This window comes from Micropterus dolomieu, linkage group LG07 (assembly GCF_021292245.1).
Source record: "Micropterus dolomieu isolate WLL.071019.BEF.003 ecotype Adirondacks linkage group LG07, ASM2129224v1, whole genome shotgun sequence".
Classification (NCBI taxonomy): domain Eukaryota; kingdom Metazoa; phylum Chordata; class Actinopteri; order Centrarchiformes; family Centrarchidae; genus Micropterus; species Micropterus dolomieu.
This window is the reverse complement of record NC_060156.1, coordinates 25,525,629-25,543,963: the sequence shown is the minus strand read 5'-3', so window position 1 is coordinate 25,543,963 and position 18,335 is coordinate 25,525,629. Positions and strand designations below refer to the sequence as shown.

At 39.2% G+C, this 18,335-nt stretch overlaps 1 protein-coding gene across 1 annotated transcript in view; it reads left to right on the top strand.

Annotated features, from left to right (window-relative positions):
- The first annotated feature begins 414 nt into the window (after positions 1-414).
- Positions 415-18,335, top strand: part of LOC123973380 (diacylglycerol kinase beta) — a 119,937-nt gene continuing 102,016 nt past the window's right edge. The window contains exons 1-2 of the mRNA XM_046053345.1: positions 415-646; positions 16,379-16,979. Of these exons, the coding sequence (XP_045909301.1) occupies positions 16,913-16,979 (67 nt within the window). The 5' untranslated portion in view covers positions 415-646; positions 16,379-16,912. The remainder of the gene's footprint in view (positions 647-16,378; positions 16,980-18,335) is intronic.

Sequence of the window (18,335 nt, the reverse complement as noted above, 5' to 3'; positions counted from 1 at the left end):
ATAAATTATGCATTTCTACCAGTTTAGGTACTGTTCTCTGTAAAACTAAGAATATATTAAGTACATTTTTTCATTCCCTGATTTGTTATTTATGTAGGTAAAAAAGATTAAAAAAGAGGAACCACAGATTTAATAGTATAGAAGGTGGAATGGAGGAGGAAAAGAAGACCCATTTACGGCTGATGATTAGTGCGACAGAAAGAGGGAAGAGAGCAAGAGAGGAAACTGAACACAGGGGGAAACAGAAACACACACACACGCACACACACACACACACAGAGAAAGCATTAACCATGCGCACATGAGAATCAGAGAGACTGAGAGCGAGAAAGAAGAGAGAGGGAGAGGGAGGGCAGCAGAGGGAGAAAAAAGGCTTAATTAATTCAGGGTGGATGGGAGGGATGTTGCTGCTGTCCCTGACGAGGCTCCAGTGCCTCTGCTGTCGTGCTTCATGTAGCCGCGTGTTTGTGTGAGCAGAGAGGACGACTCGGCTGCTGCTGCCTGCTTACTGGGAACCAGACAGCAGTTCAGCCCAGCCACGACTCCACATCCTGGAGCCACTGACCGACTATCTGAATAGCTGGGTCTTCACTAAACGACCAAACAGGGATGTTACATGGACTAGTGGGACAAGCAATCGCCAGAGGTAGGGAAGACTTTCTCTGTGATTACTCCTCCTGTTCCCACTCTCCTATGTCTGTCTCGTACTCCTGCTTCCATGTCGATGATCAAGCTGTTATTAAAAAAAAATCAGTGTCAGTGTCTGTCTTTGCTGTGTCTCTATTTTTCAGCACATTCTCAGCACCTGATTTTTTTTTTTTTTTTTGTTAAGACACATTTCCCTGCTTTCTTGCAGGATTCCCTTTCCTTTTTGTTTTTGCTTGTGTGTCCATAACCTTTTCTCACTTCAACTTTTTCATTATTATTTTTTTAATTTACTGTATCTGAACCAGACCTGCTGATATGGTTTTGTGGCGAGGTTTTGCGCTAAATGGCATCACAACTTGTCTCAGTAGTTGAGAAGGTTAGAACAACACTGGGTGTGATGTGTGTTTGGGTGGAGAAGGATTAAAAGCAAAAATGTCTCGTTATGCCACAGGAAGCAGCTGGAGACAAACTAGTTCAACACAATTTATATACTGTAGTCAGATCAGTTGTTACCCAGTAACAGTGTTCACCTCACAGGGTCGTGTCACTTGTTATCTGGGAAAAAATTAATCAGAAGGCTTTTTGCAAGGCTAATGTAATCAACTGAAAATATACTCGAACATGTTTCACCAGTAGGGTGACCTTTGTTAGGGAGTTGCATGGCAAAGGGCATAACTATTATTGTTAAAATAATTATCATAATCAGGTACTGTATATCATAAATTTTTAACGAGGATATTAAATTAAATTAACAGAAGTAACTGACCAAAACTGTGTCTCTATATTTCAGATTGTTATTTTAACCTTGTGCTGTCCTTAGTTCTGAGAAGGAGAGGCAAGATATTGAAAGGCTGTGATATTTATAGTGAACTGTAATTCTAATGCTACTTCTTTACATTTACTCTCTAATAAAATGGTATTGGTTTTTGAGTATATGTTGCAAGTCTTAATGACACTCCATTCTAATCCCAGACTGCCACCTTGAGAACGACGCTTTAGCATGAGACGGCTGACTTCTTGTGATTAATCTGCAGTCGGCACGCCTAATTACATCTCATCAAGCAATCACCAAATGCGATGGTTATTTATTCCTTGACAGCATCCACTTGGTCTGTGATAAACATTAGGGATCATCCGCCCGAGTCTCGTCTGTGAGAACACAACAAGCGCACAGAGAGGGCAGAGCTGAGAATCAGGAGAAGAGCGTCAACAGAGTGAGAGAGGCAGAAACTGAATAGGAAGGGTGTAAAGACAGAGGATGGATAGAGGGTGAAGGGAAGAGGATCATTTAGCAGCGCTGTGATTGCAGCTCACATTTTGAGCCCAAAGAAAGAATATAAGTACCTGTTTGTGTAGTATATGTATGTGTAATGTGCATTCAAACGGTGTGAAATCATGTCTCTGTGGGAGGCCAGCTGCTGGGTCAGTAGAGGTCTGTGAAGTCTGTGGTGGTGAAAGCCTCGTGACGATGATCCGTGGGCCATCAGACAGTAATTCATCACATGGATTAAGAGGTGAACAATCGCCTGTCTGAACATGGATCTGCGTGATTAGCACAAGAGCATGCACAGACCCACTCAAATTTACTCTTTTAATTTCCATACTGACCCGAATAGAAGATAACCCTGATTATAAGACTCTGCCTCCCTTTTGCAACAACTGATTATTCAGAAAAGAAACACTGTTAAACAAGGTAGACATATTTAACATCTTTTATGTAAAAGCAAAAAAATTAATAAATCAAAATATATTAATATACACACACACACACACACACACACACACACACACACACACTGTATATATGTATGTATAACCTTTATTTAACTAGGAAGTCACATTGAGATTAAAACCTCTTTTACAGATGAACCCTAGGCAAGACAGGGCCAAATAGCTGCATCCAGCACATGACAGGAACAGCAACATAAGATTACAACAGTAGCAATATGTACAACTAAATATATATTACATAACGCAGTGCATTAACAAGGCAGCAATATTTAGTCATGTGTTTGTTGGTACATTCAAGCAACTGCAACAGATAGATGGTTGCCAAACCATTAACCTCAACAGTACGTATAGTAATACTAGTTTTGTGCTGAGCTGAATTGAAAGAGTTTGAAAGAGTACCAGAATGAAGATATAATCACATGGAATTTGCTCATTAATGTAAGTTTAACTGGAGATGCAATCACTTAGCTTAAACCTACAAAAACTATTGTTTTTTGCCCATTGGGGGGAAGTGGAAAGACATTGTGAACACATCATTGACATATCATCCCGTTTTAAGTTGATATGTCTAACTTGTTAGCAAATAGTTACATTTCTACACACCCAGCAGTCACAGAGAAACATGATCATTCAATTGGAGTTATGAGTCCAATATGCAATCTCTTTTAGCTCAGTTTTTGGTCTCTCCAGCTCTTTACTCGCTAAATAATCCAGTGTGTTCACCAGCTAGTCTCTAGCTGTGTCTGTGTGCTGAGCAGGTAGTGTAAAGTGTGTTTTTACAGCGTCCCTGAAAGCGGCTGCCTGCTGTGGCCGAAAACAACATTATGAGAGCGGTGAGAGTGAACTAAAACAGTACACAGTAAACAATGAGCTGAAAATCACTATAAGGCTTTTTAAAGCTGCAGATTCAGGTAATAATTCCCTGTATGTTCACCACCATTGTCATCAAATTCACTCACTTTAATAATCTGACTGTCCACATCCTGACCTTCTCAATGAGAGGTTCTTAATAATAGACAACAGTCACAATTTGTGTGGCACAAGCCAGATGAAGACCACAAGATGTCCTTGTCATGTAAACATAAATATAGGTTGTATTAGGAGAGCAGTAAGAGTGACCCAAAATAGTATAGTTATAGGCCTGCCAGCAAATGGTGGGTTCATCACTATGAGCAACTCATTTCATATTGTCACACAATTTTCAAAGTGTCATTATAAAATATAAATTATAGCCACTTTAAATACAACATATAACAACTAATTGATTTTAATCAGTAATGTTATTTGTAATTTCCACATCTACCACATAACCAATGAAAAGTAAACAACAAAAGTAATTGTGTTTTTATATTAAGTCATTAGCCAGTAACATGACTTCTTATTGCCTACTAGTCTCTCTAATCATGTTTCAACACGACAAACAGAATCAACATCAACAAATGGATTCAGCTGATTATTTAAATATTGAAATGGATTTATATGGATAAACCCCATGAGATGTTTTCAAGGAGGACATATATCTCAATCATTACATAACAACAGAGGAGTGACAAAAGAGAAAATAGAAACAAGGTTATCAATATCCAGACAAACACAAAAAAACCCAAACCAAACACAATATATTATTATGTTATATTTTTACAAATATTAATGAAAGCCTAGAGAACCTTACAACCATGAGGTGGCCAAAATGGCCAATAACAGATAAGCGGTATCAGTGAGTGGATCACCAAATAAAATTACAATCATACACTCTCCTGTCAAGCATTTGAAAGCTGTGAGTTATTTGTTTTTGTAACATGACATTTCATGACAATATACAGTATTTCTTATTGACTCTGTCCAGTCCATTTCTGCAGTAAAGACTGAACACTTGTTTGGAATTAATTTATTCTATTGCAAAAAAACCCAAACATGTAGCTAGCAAAAGCCAGCCGAAAACTTTTGGGGCTGACATGAAATTCTAGACAGAAATTCACTAGCCTTGCAACTTTAAGGCAAAAACACAACCCATAATTAAACACTATCTTTAAGTAACAGGCTCAATTTGGGCCGATATGCAGACAGGCCTTGCCACCCTAATATATTCTGCACACCAGTCCTACTGCAGTGTTGTGTATTGTTTTCTCATAGTAACAGACCAGCAGTGACATTTCAATACCATTTGTGATGCCTTTATTGGTAGGCTTTTTTACAGGCGAAGCATGAGGTCACCAATAAATATTTTAATGATGACACATTTTTCAATAAGGTTTAGGTCCCCAAATCATGGGATCTTTACAACAGATTTAGTATTATTTTTACTATTATAGTAATATTTTTTTAAGGCCTGTAGACCCTTTTATGCACTAGTGAGTTGGTGAGTCCCTATCATAGGTGACAAAAGCTGCACATGACTGTAACTGTTTACCTCTAAAAGTCTTCCAAGGATTGGCCAGTGGCAAGATTCTCCTGTGAAGCAACAACATAAAGTGTGTAAAGTTCAAAACCTGACCTTATTTGACACCTCTGCAAACATGCGTGGAGGTGGCGGGACTGTCTGATTGTTTCACACAAACACACATGACAAGCACTTTATTTACATCGTACTAATGTTTGTTTCATCATTAGAGCTCTTAGCAGAGAAGGACAATTCCATTCAATTCAGCTTTATTGGCATGACAACAATTTTGCCAATGCTTAAAATATAATACAAAAGAAGAATTTCATACAGTTCGTTAAATAAAGTAAATAAAACAGTAGTGTGTGTTTGTGTGTGTTAGAAAATAAAAATAAATAAATAAAATAAGTTAATACAACAGTAAAAGTGTGAGTTTGCTGCCTGTTCCCTGATTGGTGGGAGAGGACAGGTGGCACAGCAGGGGTAACACTGAGAGAATCAAAGAAAAGTGAATGTTTATGACGACCTACATAAAATAATGGTGTTTTATGCTGTCAAGATATTTCACTATTTATCTATTTATATTTTTCTCAAATACATAGTACATACATATTGTCGATTTTTTTCCAAAATGTTAAATAAACTTAAGGTCTAAATTTAAACTACCCCTTCACTCAAAAATATGTTTTGCTTGTTGTTACTTCACTTGGATGTTTGACCTTCACTGTGTAGAGTTTGACACACTTACGGAGGAAACTTTCTCTGTGTTCACCTCAAATCCAAGTTTAAGATGTGTATGTATGAGATTACAGTAGTTAGGAAGCCAGTCCAATATGCAACTTACATATAAGTACGTATAAACAACTGAGAAGGGACCTTTCAGTCAAGTAGGAGACATCATGTGTCCTACAGTTAAACATTTGAAATGAAAAACATTTGCATATTCATAGATTTTGGACTTTTGCATTGAGGAAGAAGGAGTAAATGTAATTTTAAGATGTTTTTCACTGGGTATTTGAACTGTCTTTGTTTTTATTTGACTTAAAACATGTCTGGAGGGGATCTTTCAGACTAACAAGGTATCAGTGTGTAGGTGTGCTGTTTTCTACTGCACAGCCATTGCAGAGGAAACGTTTTGTGAAAATGCCTGTGAATTATTTCAAATTAGTTGGCATTCCACTTTAAGCACAGTGCAATCAGTTGTTGTGTATAGCTTGGCCTTTCCACTCCCCTCTGCGTTTTACACACAATCCCCCAGTTGCCATGACACCCAGGCCTTCCATAAATACTCCTGGTATTTGTGAGGCTACATCCCCAGTAGGTTAGAGAACAGAAAGCCATGGCCCTATGTGAGCCTAGCCTGCAGCAGAGCTAATCGCCGATCAATCCACAACGTTCTCGGACAGTTTGAGTGTCAGCTGCAGTCCCATTCCCAAGCCCAGTGTCTGCCCAGTGAACTGTAGGTATAAGCTACAGGGGATCACAGCACAACATACATTTAATTTATTTTTCTTATGCTTGTAACTTTACACACCTGCCACTGGCCGTCTAGCCATCTGGAATACAATTCCTAACCTCCGGGCCGGTGGGTCACCTTTCTTGGCCTATACGTTTTTACTATAATAAAAATGTTGGCAGAAGGTTGAGCGACACGGGCCAACCCCCCCTTCTCTCGCCGTTGGTCTATTCCATATGAACTATGCGGCCTTAGTCTCTTCAGTCTCCCTCCATATGAAAAGTAGAGTTTAAAAAATGTTAAGAGTCAGGCTGAAAAGTTCAGAGACAAAAGAGTCAAAGGTCTTTGCTGAAATGCAAGTCAATGTAAAAAAGTCACACAGTAACACAGAAATAGCGGCGCTGCTGCTGTGTTTTTGTAGTTTTTCAAAGCTTTATTAGTTCATTTATATGTAGTTGTTTATATATAGCCGGGTTGATGATCGGTGCTGCTCTCTTAGGTTATATTCTGTTTGGAGAGGTGTTCAAGCAGTTTTTTATTGTGTGTACTCCCATGACTTAAAGCCAACCAGCTATCCTTGAGCAGTTAGACAGTTCTCTGTCTCAGAGAGGATTGTGGATATTTTAGTCTTCTTATCTCGAGTCTTCATGTGGTGTGAGAGAGTTCAATCATGACAATTTCAGTGTGTTATGCTGACTTTTTAAAGTAGTATAACCAGAGTGATCAATGGCTGTAATGCTGCGGTTTATTAGTGGCTGGACCTGTTTGTATGTGCGTGCATTAGCAGGCCGGCCGTGGTGGAGTATATATGGTGAACCGTTCTGTTGGGCTGGTCTGTATCAAAGTCCAGGGCCATTTTTTACTCCCAGTCCGTCCCTGTCACCTGCTGTAGGTAATAATTCCCTGTATGTTCACCACCATTGTCATCAAATTCACTCACTTTAATAATCTGACTGTCCACATCCTGACCTTCTCAATGAGAAGTTCTTAATAATAGACAACAGTCATAACTGGTAGTCCGTCCCTGTCACCTGCTGTAGGTATAAAAACTAATATAACTGTATACTACAATTAATGACTGTGTAGTAGAACTTCAGTAGATGACTAACGACTGTGCGGAAGATCTGTGGTTCATCCTACTGGCCTCTGCTGCAAGCTGTGAAAACAGAGATGAAAACTGAGCTAAATCATACTGTTGAGATGGAAAGAACAATTGCATAGAAATTCACATTTAAAAAAAAAAGGCCTAAATGGAAACAGTGAGTTCTGATAACAGGGGCGAGAGGTGAAGATTGCCTGGGACAAGAAGCAGGCACGGTGTGTGTGTGTTTGATTTTGTGTACAGTCTGTGTGTCTTGTCAAGTCTTGACAGGGGATCAGCAGCACTCCTTTTATGGGTAAAGATGAAGCTCAGTCTACAGCCCCTAAGGTTAACTGTGCCCCCATGCAGTTCCTTCTATAAAACAATATAAGTCACTAAATTTGTCTTCAACTATGTCCTGGCCTGTACACTTCCCCCCTGCCCTTTAGATGCCCCTCACTGAAAAGCTCACAAAGGAGGAAACTCCATCCTGAGTAAAACATCAGAAAGTTTTGCAGCAGAAATGCGTTCCACTGTCAGAGGTTAGAAAGTAAGGATATATGATTCTCTCTGAGCAAAAGCTCTCAATTTGGAAAAGTTCCTTCTGTATTGTGGTCATTGTCACTGCCAATTCCCTGTGCTGGACCAGGGGAGGCTGTATAAAGCCATGTGCCACCACTGATTGAACTCACCAGTTGCTTCATTGTCAACAGTAAGCTTGGTTCAGTCCAGATCTTTATTAATGGACGTTAAAAAGACAGCAGCAAGGACGCATAAAAAACACAATAAAAGAATAAGATAAACGTGTGAATACCGCACACTACATTGTGCATCAAATAAGATAAAGTGCAAAGCTGTGAAGGTAACAAAGAGGCAGTTATTACCAAATACACTGTCCATGCCATGCCCCTTTCAGCAGGACGACATCATTTGTCTGTGCCTTCTGCTTCAAATTACTGCTGAAAAATAAATCTGTTTATTGTTTTATGACGCGACAACCATGTTGTTAATGATTGGTTAGGTTTAGGCATAAAATTAACTTGGTTAGGTTTAGGGAAACAATAATAATTACAGTTACATATGATCGTGGTCAACACTGACTTTCAGTTGTAATGAATAGCCGTCTTCTGTGTTAAAGTTAAATGTTTATTTGATGCCTCTGTCCAATCTGGCCTCTTCCCTATAAAGACTGTTTTATAACATCACCTGACTTCTTCCTTTGCTCCAGATCAGGGAGGACATTGTCCTAATCCTGCAGGCCTGTGGTGTGGCATTATTTCAGATGGGTCAGTGTGCAAAACATTTGCACGTCTTTCTTGTCCACATGTGGAGTCCAAAATATTCTGCAGTAATTAATACTTCTGTATCTGATGAAGAGCCAAATTGGGCTTGAAAATTATTTTTTTCTAATAAAATATAACTCTTAAAGGGAGAATTCAGGATTCTTTGGGAGACAAGAATTATTATTGACGGGCCCAGTTCCACTCAGACTTTGATCCACTAAGTCCATGAGAGCACAGGACTGTCCCACTGGGGAACCAGGAAGTGTTTGAAGGCTCTCTGGTAGACTTTTTGAGTCCTTTATGCACATATCTGCAAACAGTTGAAGACTTGCTCAAGAGACAAACCCACCATGTATGTGTGAATTCTGCATTGTATGAAATGGAACATGAATCTGGCTTATGCGCTTGGCCACTGCTGCGTGGCGTCTGGTAGCCTTTTTGTGAATTGTTTTTTTTTTTACGCCATCCCCTGTGGTCCCTGCCACCGCAACCTAAACACACTGCCCATATTCAAATGATAGGGAGGACTGGGGTTTTTCGCCACAACACCTGATTTGGTGGGACAGTGAAACCGGGCTATTCTGTTCTCTAATGTTTACTTCCCTTCAAACTTGTTTAATGTCATTGGAATTTTGTCAATCATCACTTCGTCACTTCTCTTAATGGCCTTTCTTTATTGTTCAAGTACTATGAACATTTTCTTAAGCATCCTAGACCAATACAAAGAGCCTAACGAGCCATTACAGGCATAGGTAATAGGTTTGAACAAAGCAGAGGAAACCTGCCATTGGATGCAGGTGATTGAAGTGCTTCAGTGACTAATACTGAAGAATTGACTCTCTCTTGGTCTCAAGGGTGAAAGAATTAAAAGCTCGGCCCACACACATTTGAGCTGTTTGATTTCCTTAGTCTACAGAAATCTCTTAATGTGCAGAAAGTGATGATGATGGCATAAGTGTGGATTTCAGGCCCACACGTGCACACAAACACACCTACACACACAGGAAAATGCAAATCCAACCCAAAGCAGGCCCAAGCTACTGCAGGTGTGCTACGCTTTTAAAGCCAAAACCACATTCAGACCGCATGCGCAGGCACTTAATGTAGAGGACACACATAACGCTTCAAAGTAAGACTTCTGCATGTGTGATATGTAATGCCCTGCTGAACAAACTAACTCGGTAGAAAACTCTCTCACCGCTGTGTTTAGGACTTTGTGTAGTACCCAGGGAGTGGCACCCAGAGTTTACTTCATCTGTGGGTTGTTATAAATACTTGTTCTTGTTCATTCCCATGAGGCAATTAGTGTACTCGAGTCTTTTGTTAGATTCCTGGTCATTTTCACTAAAGTTCAGCTAACTCAAGCTTCAGCTTGTCATCTTTCACCTCCCTTTTGTAACTAGCCAGCTGTTACTGAAGGGCTGTGAAATGGTTGCGCTTTCTATCATGGGTGTGAAATGGGTTAAGTGTGCTTCCCCATTATAAACATTTACATATAAGATTGGTTTCACATGCATGATTGAAGCCTAAAGGCTAGTTTCAGTAGGAGCCACCACATAATGAAGGTGTGAATTGGAGCTTGAATTTTAGGTTTCTAGGTTTGTTCAGTAAGCTACCGACCCAGTTATGGCAGGAGGTCTATATTTAGAAAGTGCTTGGATCATGAAGATTATCTCAGTGCTGAAAATGACTGATGTTTGACACAGAAAAGCTGCTGCTGGTATCCATTTAATCATATGGTCCCACAGGCCTATGGCTTCCCGCAGCATACACGCTCACACTGAGTGAAAACGTGAGGGTCTGTGTCGAGAGCGTCGCAGCTGCTATCGGGGCTTTGACACTCTTCCTGTAGTGAGGGCCTGCCTAGCCCACAGCATCCTGCTCAACACTCGACAGGGAAGTGTCAGTTAGAGGCATCCTGTATGGCATTTTGCTTCCAGTTTTATACTAAAGGTCACTGCCAACTTTGAGCTGGAATCTTCTGATTCTGATATCTGGACTGACTCTGGATCTGCCCCCTGCTTCTGTTGTCCCGGACTTCTCTTCATATTTTCCCTTTGTGAACATAATTATGTCCGAGCTCCGGTTTCTGTTTACTTTTCCTCCTCTTCAGTGTTATCGCCGTAATCATCATCAGTACCCTAATTTGGCAGTGCTGCTCTCTCCACATGCTTTATGTCTTGGAACACCTCTTGGTGGTGAATGTTCAGACACAACAACAGCAGGCGGGAGTGGTGTGTTGGACTGGATGGAAGTGTTATTAAATGGTCCATAATAAGCTTCCTGCTGCCTTAGGCTTAGTCAAAGAAATTTGGGTGAGGAGTTACATATTTCTTCGCTTCAAACTGTGTTTTTCTGAGATCTTGTTTACCTGCCAAGGAAGTCTTGTGGTCTTTATCTGGCTTGTGTGACCATTTAAATCATGACCGTTATTGACAATGTTATTGAGAACCTCTTTTTGAGGTCAGGATGCGGACGGTCAGATTTTGAAAGTGGCTATAATTGATATTTTTATGATAACAATGAATTAAATAACAATGTGAGCTTGTGTCGCTCAAAGTGATGAACCTACAGAGAATTATCACCTGAATCTGCAGCTGCCCTTCAGCTTTACAGAGGTTTGTAGTCACCTCATTGTTTAGCTGTCCAGCTGCAACTTTATTGTTTTCGTTCACTCTCACCACTCTCATAGTTTTCGGCCACTATGCTAATCAGCAAACAGCAGATAGACACAGTTAGAGACTAGCTGGTGAACATAGTGGAGCATCTAGCAGCTAAAGAGCAAGATGTTTCCCTCAGGAATTGGTGGAGACCGAAATAAGAGATATGAACATTAGACATTCACAATGTGGCCAGAAACACAACTTAAAATGAATAAGAAGGTTTCTCTGTAACTCTGATGTGTATATAAGCTTGAGTGAATGAGTTATTTCTTAATTTAAACTATGATCTGTCTCCAACCGTACTCTAACCAAGTATCTTAACTTGTTTTGACAATTGACTGCCTTTTTAAAAAAAAATCTTGTTATTTTTTATCACATAAATAAAAAAATGAAAACATTGTATCTGGTTTCCCAAGTTGCGAATGCTTATTTAAGCATTCAGACTCAAACAGACGGAGTGATGTAATGAACATAATGTGTTGTGGAGGTGTAAATAACCCCTCTCTTTTCTCTGTCTCTTTCTTTCTTAACACCAAGAAGCTCTGTGAGTCACTGACGCTTGTTAAAACCACAGCACTGAGGCAGCAGATTCGAAAGAGGTTCTCATACAACAAACTGTCCTTTAGGTCAGGTCTATTTTTGCTCTCTTTCTTTTGAGAATGAGTTAAAAGCTGGAGCGACACCTTAAAGGGAAACTTCAATATTTTGGGAAAATATGCTTATTTGCTTTCTGCCAGCGAGTTAGATTCAATGGCTGGCACTACTCATATCTGTAAGTGCAAAGATCTGAACACAGATAGCTCAGTGTCAGAAGTTGTATTGATAAAAACAAAATGTGGCAAAGTGCAAAGGAAACTAACCTGGCAAATAAATCACGATGAACATGAAACATGTGACTTATACATCAATCCACCGCTTCACTGAAGAGATGAAAAATGGTTGCAGACATCTTCCTCTGGTTCAATTCCTACCGCTACATCCACCAATGTGTCCCTGAAAAATACACTTAACCCCTAGTTGCTCCAGAGGCGTGCAACCTCTGACATATAAAGAAATTGTAAGTCACTTTGGATAAAAGGGTCAGCTAAATGACTAATTAAAGTTCCTTGAGTCTTCGCTTTACTGCCAGACAATAAAATAGTCGGACACATAACCACGTGTATACAACAAATTGTTGTCTTTTTTAAAAATAACTAACTAACCTCATATTTATGTACAGATCATATGAGAGTGATTTTCCGATCTAAGCCAGAAAGCTGATGAGCATATTTCCAAAAATGTCGAAATATTGTTTTAAGACACCTAACTGTTATTATTCTGTGGTTAAATAAAAAAAAAATCCATGTGGTTTGTGGCAAAAGCAGGCAATCACACAGGCCTACTGAGGACATACATGAACTGATGCATCATGTAGTTACATCTGTTCATAGTATCCTTTGCTCTCTCTCTCTCCCTCCATCTCTCAGTTTATCTCTGTCATGGTGCTTCTCTTTGTCGTGCACTCCAGTGACGTCATAGTTGCTGGGCAACCCCGTGAACAAAACAGATTCCCTCTCTGCACAGAGGGGAGGCCCCGTACGCTTGTTAGGCACGTGCCTCTCTCTCAGTCTGTCTTTCATTCACTCATAGAACATACATACACGTAGACCTCCCCTTCCCTTTACGTTTGTAGCCCATTAGTACATGCCACCGGCTGTCTACCATGTAGTCCAGGAGTCAAGAGAGCAGCTCATAAAGGAGAGTGGAGTGAACACTGCTTCACTTTTAAAGGCTGGTTGATAGTGTAAAAGAAGGAAATGAAGGGTTAAAACACAAGGCTGGTAAAAACAATGAAACAATCCTACTGTACTAACAAGTATTGCCTCTGCAGAAAAAGGATTTGGCTAATTCCTCTGCGCCACAGACCTACATTGTTACATAAAGGGGTGTGTTGTATTGAAGTAATGTTAGGAAATATAGTACTGCTAGTAGTTCCTCTATGTACACAACAAACTCCTCCCCCACGTTTCCACCGGCGTCTCCAGTCAATAGCAATAATTTTTATTTTATAATATATAGATATATAGATGTTATAGAGACTGCATTCTATAGGTTTGTTTCATGATGCCTGTTCATCCCAGTCTGGTGTTCAAGTCTTTACAACCCTTTTCTTTTCTATGTATATCTTGCAAACTGTTTTTAATCAAATCTAACCACAGTCAATCATGCTGATCTGTTTTCAAACTACTGCGAGAGTTGATGGGCAGTATTTAAAAATAGACTGACTCTGCTGTCTTGTCAGAATATAGTTCATCATTAGGTGACATTTAAGTCATTTCATCGTCAGCATTATAATTTCTCCACAGTGGTCTATACTAAATCACCTAAAAACATCTACTGCAGAAAATCCAAAGACCCAAACATTAGTACTTCTAAAAGTATCATCATCCCAGTCTGGTGTGCATGTCTATACACTCATTATCTATGCAAACTGCTTTCACTGAATCTGACCACAGTGAAATCATGCTGATCTGTTTTCAGGTGACAAACTACTGCGAGAGTTGATGGGCAGTAATTAAAAATAGACTGACTCTATTGTCAAAAGGATTCATGTCTTGTCAGTACAGTTCATGGTGAAGTGTATGTCACTGATGTAGAAAAACCTTTTATGTCTATGTCAATCTTCACTTTAATGAAAAGAAGAATAAAAACTTGTTCAGTCCAAGTTGTCCTTACCTGAATTGATAATAATAATAAATCTGGAATCAGATGAGATCTTGGTGCATGCAGCATGTAAGCAGGGACACAGTCAGATGCCGACAATTTAAAGCAACATTATGTTCGCTCAGCTTTAAACAGGATGTCCTACATCATGCAAAATCATGTATAATCACAGCACCAGACAAGAGGCAGACAATGTGTGTATTACTCTGGAACATCAACAAAGTTGACATTGTTATTTCCAGACACCAGAGTCTCTTAACGTAATGTAAAGTGTGAAGCCACTCAGGTCAATGCACAAATTAAACATTCCTTCACATCCATACATTTCTACCACGGTTACTGTTCAAGTAGTTATCATTTTTTCAAACAATGCATCCAACTGTTTTGGTATTCATATACATACTTGTTATTTTTATATTAGAATTAACATCATCATCATATCATACTACATCGCCTCAAAGACCCAAAGATTATGACTTCTAAAAGTGCAGTAAATACATCTAACTAGTTCATGTTGACTCCATCTGAGTCATATGTAAAGCAATGGCTAGAAAGGTGCAATGTTTTTGTGCTTATCTGAAGTTTGAGGAGTTTATTAAAACAGTTTTTCTTTCAGTGGAGAACCATTTCTAAAAATAAGCTTTTGTTATTCCCCTGGTGATTTTGAGTTAGTCACCCGTGCTTTTATCTTTTCTCTCTTGGAACTATGTGTACTCTGGAGTTAGTCAAAAGCCCTTTCATCTCCAATTTACACTAAGTGCACAAGCAAGGATCCTTACTGGATTCTATTATTTTTATACACCTTTACAATGGAGTCTGTGGCTTTAATGACTTTAAGCTGCTACAGGAAACATTTTGACTTGTCCCAGAAGAGCACAGGTGGAATTTATAACATTAATGATGGCTCTGTTTCACTTAAGCGTCCCAGTGAACCAGCATGCACAAAGAAAGCTACGGCCCAGGAACTGACATAACAAACTGGAGAACAGCAGTTTATAATGTCATGGTCATTACATCTGTGCCATTCCTGAAAGTCATGAAAAAGACTTACTGCCTCGAAATGCATGGCATTATATCTGTGGCTCATTTCTGAGTGAAACAGAGGATATTTTGAACAAAAGAGTTTGCATTATATTGGAGAGAATTATTTTTACGTAAAAGAATAATTTAATTAGAGTGCACAAAACGTATTGCTATTATCCACACAAGGGCATAATAATAACCTCTCTAACTCTGTTGTGTTCATTTGCTTCTCTCAACATCCCTGCGTGTTCATGTTTGCCTTCAATCTTACTCAACCTGACACCGTAGAGTAGACAATAACATTTTGAAAGGCACTGACACCAAATTTCATCCTGTCTATAGGAGCACCAGATCAGAAAACACACACATGGATAGTTTTGAAGTTGATAACAAATCTCTGGTGATAGTCTTAACTGCCTCTGCTTTTAGCACTTATATAACATGCCTATCTGTTCAATACTAGCATGCTAGTTAAACTAAAATTAATGTTAGTCTCTTGCCAACCAATGCTAGTTAAAGTTAAATGTTAAATGTTATAATAGCATCATGCTAACTGTAGGCTACAGTAGGCAACAACTTAAATACAACAGTTCTGTGAAATGATTCTGACACAGCTATTGGGTTAAAGGATTGGCTTTCACAAATTAAAAGAAAAACATTTCTTAAAAGAACTTAACAACATTGTGTTTTTTCAGAAACATGTCAAATGTTACTCTGGATCAGTGGTTCACAAATAAATCCTGTCACATCACTTTGACACGTTTATCCTCCTGTTGTTTGTTCAGAATAGCTAAACGAGCACCACAAATCAGTTTACCAATTTTGTTGTTAAGTTACTGTTGTCCGTGTCATGGTAATTTTTTTTGACTTAATTGTAATGTCAAAAAAGACCTGGTTGAGTCTATTAGGATAACTCACATGCAACGTGCAGTGAATTTCTCATAACAGCATGCAAGCTCAGCTGGCAAAGGAGTGTAAATCTAATTTACCATAACAACTTAAATGTTCTGAAATTAAAACAGCCAAATGTGTTTTAATTAGTGCTGTGTTAGGGTGGGTGCCCTTTGTGCTGTTGATATATTACTGTATTTTCTACTAACTTTGGAAGAAATTAAATGCATTTTGACATAAAGAAAGATTTAAATATAGTGTATTAGATTAAAAACTATAAATTCATCCAAGAGATTAAAGTATGCCCATCTCCTGCATGTCCTTTCCCTCAGCTTTCTTCTTTCATATTATGTTGTCTTCCTTGCTGCCTTTTTCCCTCCTCCATCTTATCCTATAACAATCCTCTCCTCCCCCCTTTATCTTTAAAAAGACATTGAGATGTTACAGACCAGAGAATGTTGAATTGATGTTTTCTCTCCCCTGCTCTACTCTCTTCTGCTTGTGTTTGCCCCACTCCAGGTCAGAGAAGGTGTTTTATGTTGCAGACCTGCTGAGTAACCGTGTACCATCTCCGAGTCATAAGGACTTAGTTATTGTGGCAGACAGTCACATACACACCTCCCTATCCATTATCCTCACTGCCACAGGCACGCTGGGAGCTGCACCATATTTAACAGCTCCCATATCTACTAGCAGACTAAACATTTATTTTTCTATCCTTTTGTTTTTGTATTTTGGCCTTCAAAGTGACAAATTCAATATTTGGAGCATCTCAGCAACATTCAGCACACAAAAGCAGTTATCCCCCAGCTTCAGCTAAACAGAACATCATCTTCCCAGTTTTCTACTCCTGTGGCTTCAATTATTTCAACTTTCAACCTCCTGCGTGCTCCAAGGTGCTCGTTGTAAAGAGGCAGAGATGACATCCCAAAAACTCTTCACCAGGTCTTATTACACAACTTGACCCAAAGATAACCATCAATCCCCTAAGCGGCATTCGTGGACCGACAACACTCCCAGACACAGAGCCCCGCCCCTGGCTTGGCAGGCAGTATGGGAGACGGGAGCTGGGTATGTCTGAGCCCAGCGGAGTTTTCCCAGCTGCAACAATACAGCGAGTGTGAGTACTCACGTGTCTGAATCTTGGGGTTCCACATTTGTTTGTGTTATGTTGTGTGTGTGAGTTTTTGTGTGTGTGTGTGTGTGTGTGTGTGTGTATGCATATATAGTATGTGCGTGTGTGCAGCTGATGCTGCTCAAAAGCTCTGTTTGCAAAACCAAATAATGTGGTATTTGTACTATAGCATGCCAAAGGTGTTAAACAACTCAAATTTAAAAGAGTGAAACAATAAATTTTAAGTATTAATGCAGTCCCACAAGCCACACATGTCACTAATAAGATATGTGAGGCATTACATAAGCAATACATAAATGAATTGTACATTAATTAATTAATTATTAGTGTTATTGCCATTCAAATTGTCATCTGAAATCACTTTATTCACTCTATTAATTACTGTATGTATTCACAGTTACTGTAGCAATAATGTTAGTGAAATTTATTCAGTCCTGGGACTCCTACCTTTTATAGCTTCAATTACAAAACCATTCTAAAATGAAAAGGGGAACAAACACTAGACGAGGACCTCAGCCGGGAAGATTGGTGTTTTTCATAATGCCACTTATTAACCTGCTGGATGAGCGTCGTGGCTACCTCTTCCCTCGCTAGCAACCACATTTGTTAGTCAAAATAGCATCTGTCCTCTCGTTGCTGGTGGATTATGTCTGTCATTGTGGATGATGAATAGAGTATTACTCTCTCACGCAAGCTATTCTGTTGAGGACTTATACAGTCCTGCATAAATCATTGTTTTGTAGACCAATATAAAGTAAAACCACAACAGCTAATTATGTTAGATTCACTGATTGATTGGGAGGTCATTGACTGGAGTGAAGATTATAACGTCTAAGATAGAGTAAGTGGTTAACAAGATGGTTAATGACTTTGTTTACTCATTCTGTCTGTATGCGTGTGTGTGGGCACACATGCATGGATCTACAGTATATGGCTTAATTTTATGTGTGCAAGAAAAATATGTTGTTACCTGGGGCACGATTTCATCCTGCTTTTGAAGGGAGGCCCTTTAGCTATTAACTTAGTTTTCTCTTCACAGTTCTTCTCTGGTTCAACTGTTATCTTAATCAGGTCATTGCAAAAAAAATTATTATTATGTTATTTTACGAGGAAAGGTATTGATTTGTAACCAGGCGTGATGGATGAAGGGCCAGGCATGTATGTATATATGTATGTATATATAGATATTGTAATATAAAATGTTGTGACAGATCATTTTATCTATATCACCCTTAATTGACCCTTCGCTAAGCCACAACCCGAATACACAGCTGGCCAATCACAGTGCAGTATAGGTCTCGCTCTAACTGAGGTCCGACTCGTGGATGCGCTCCATTGACT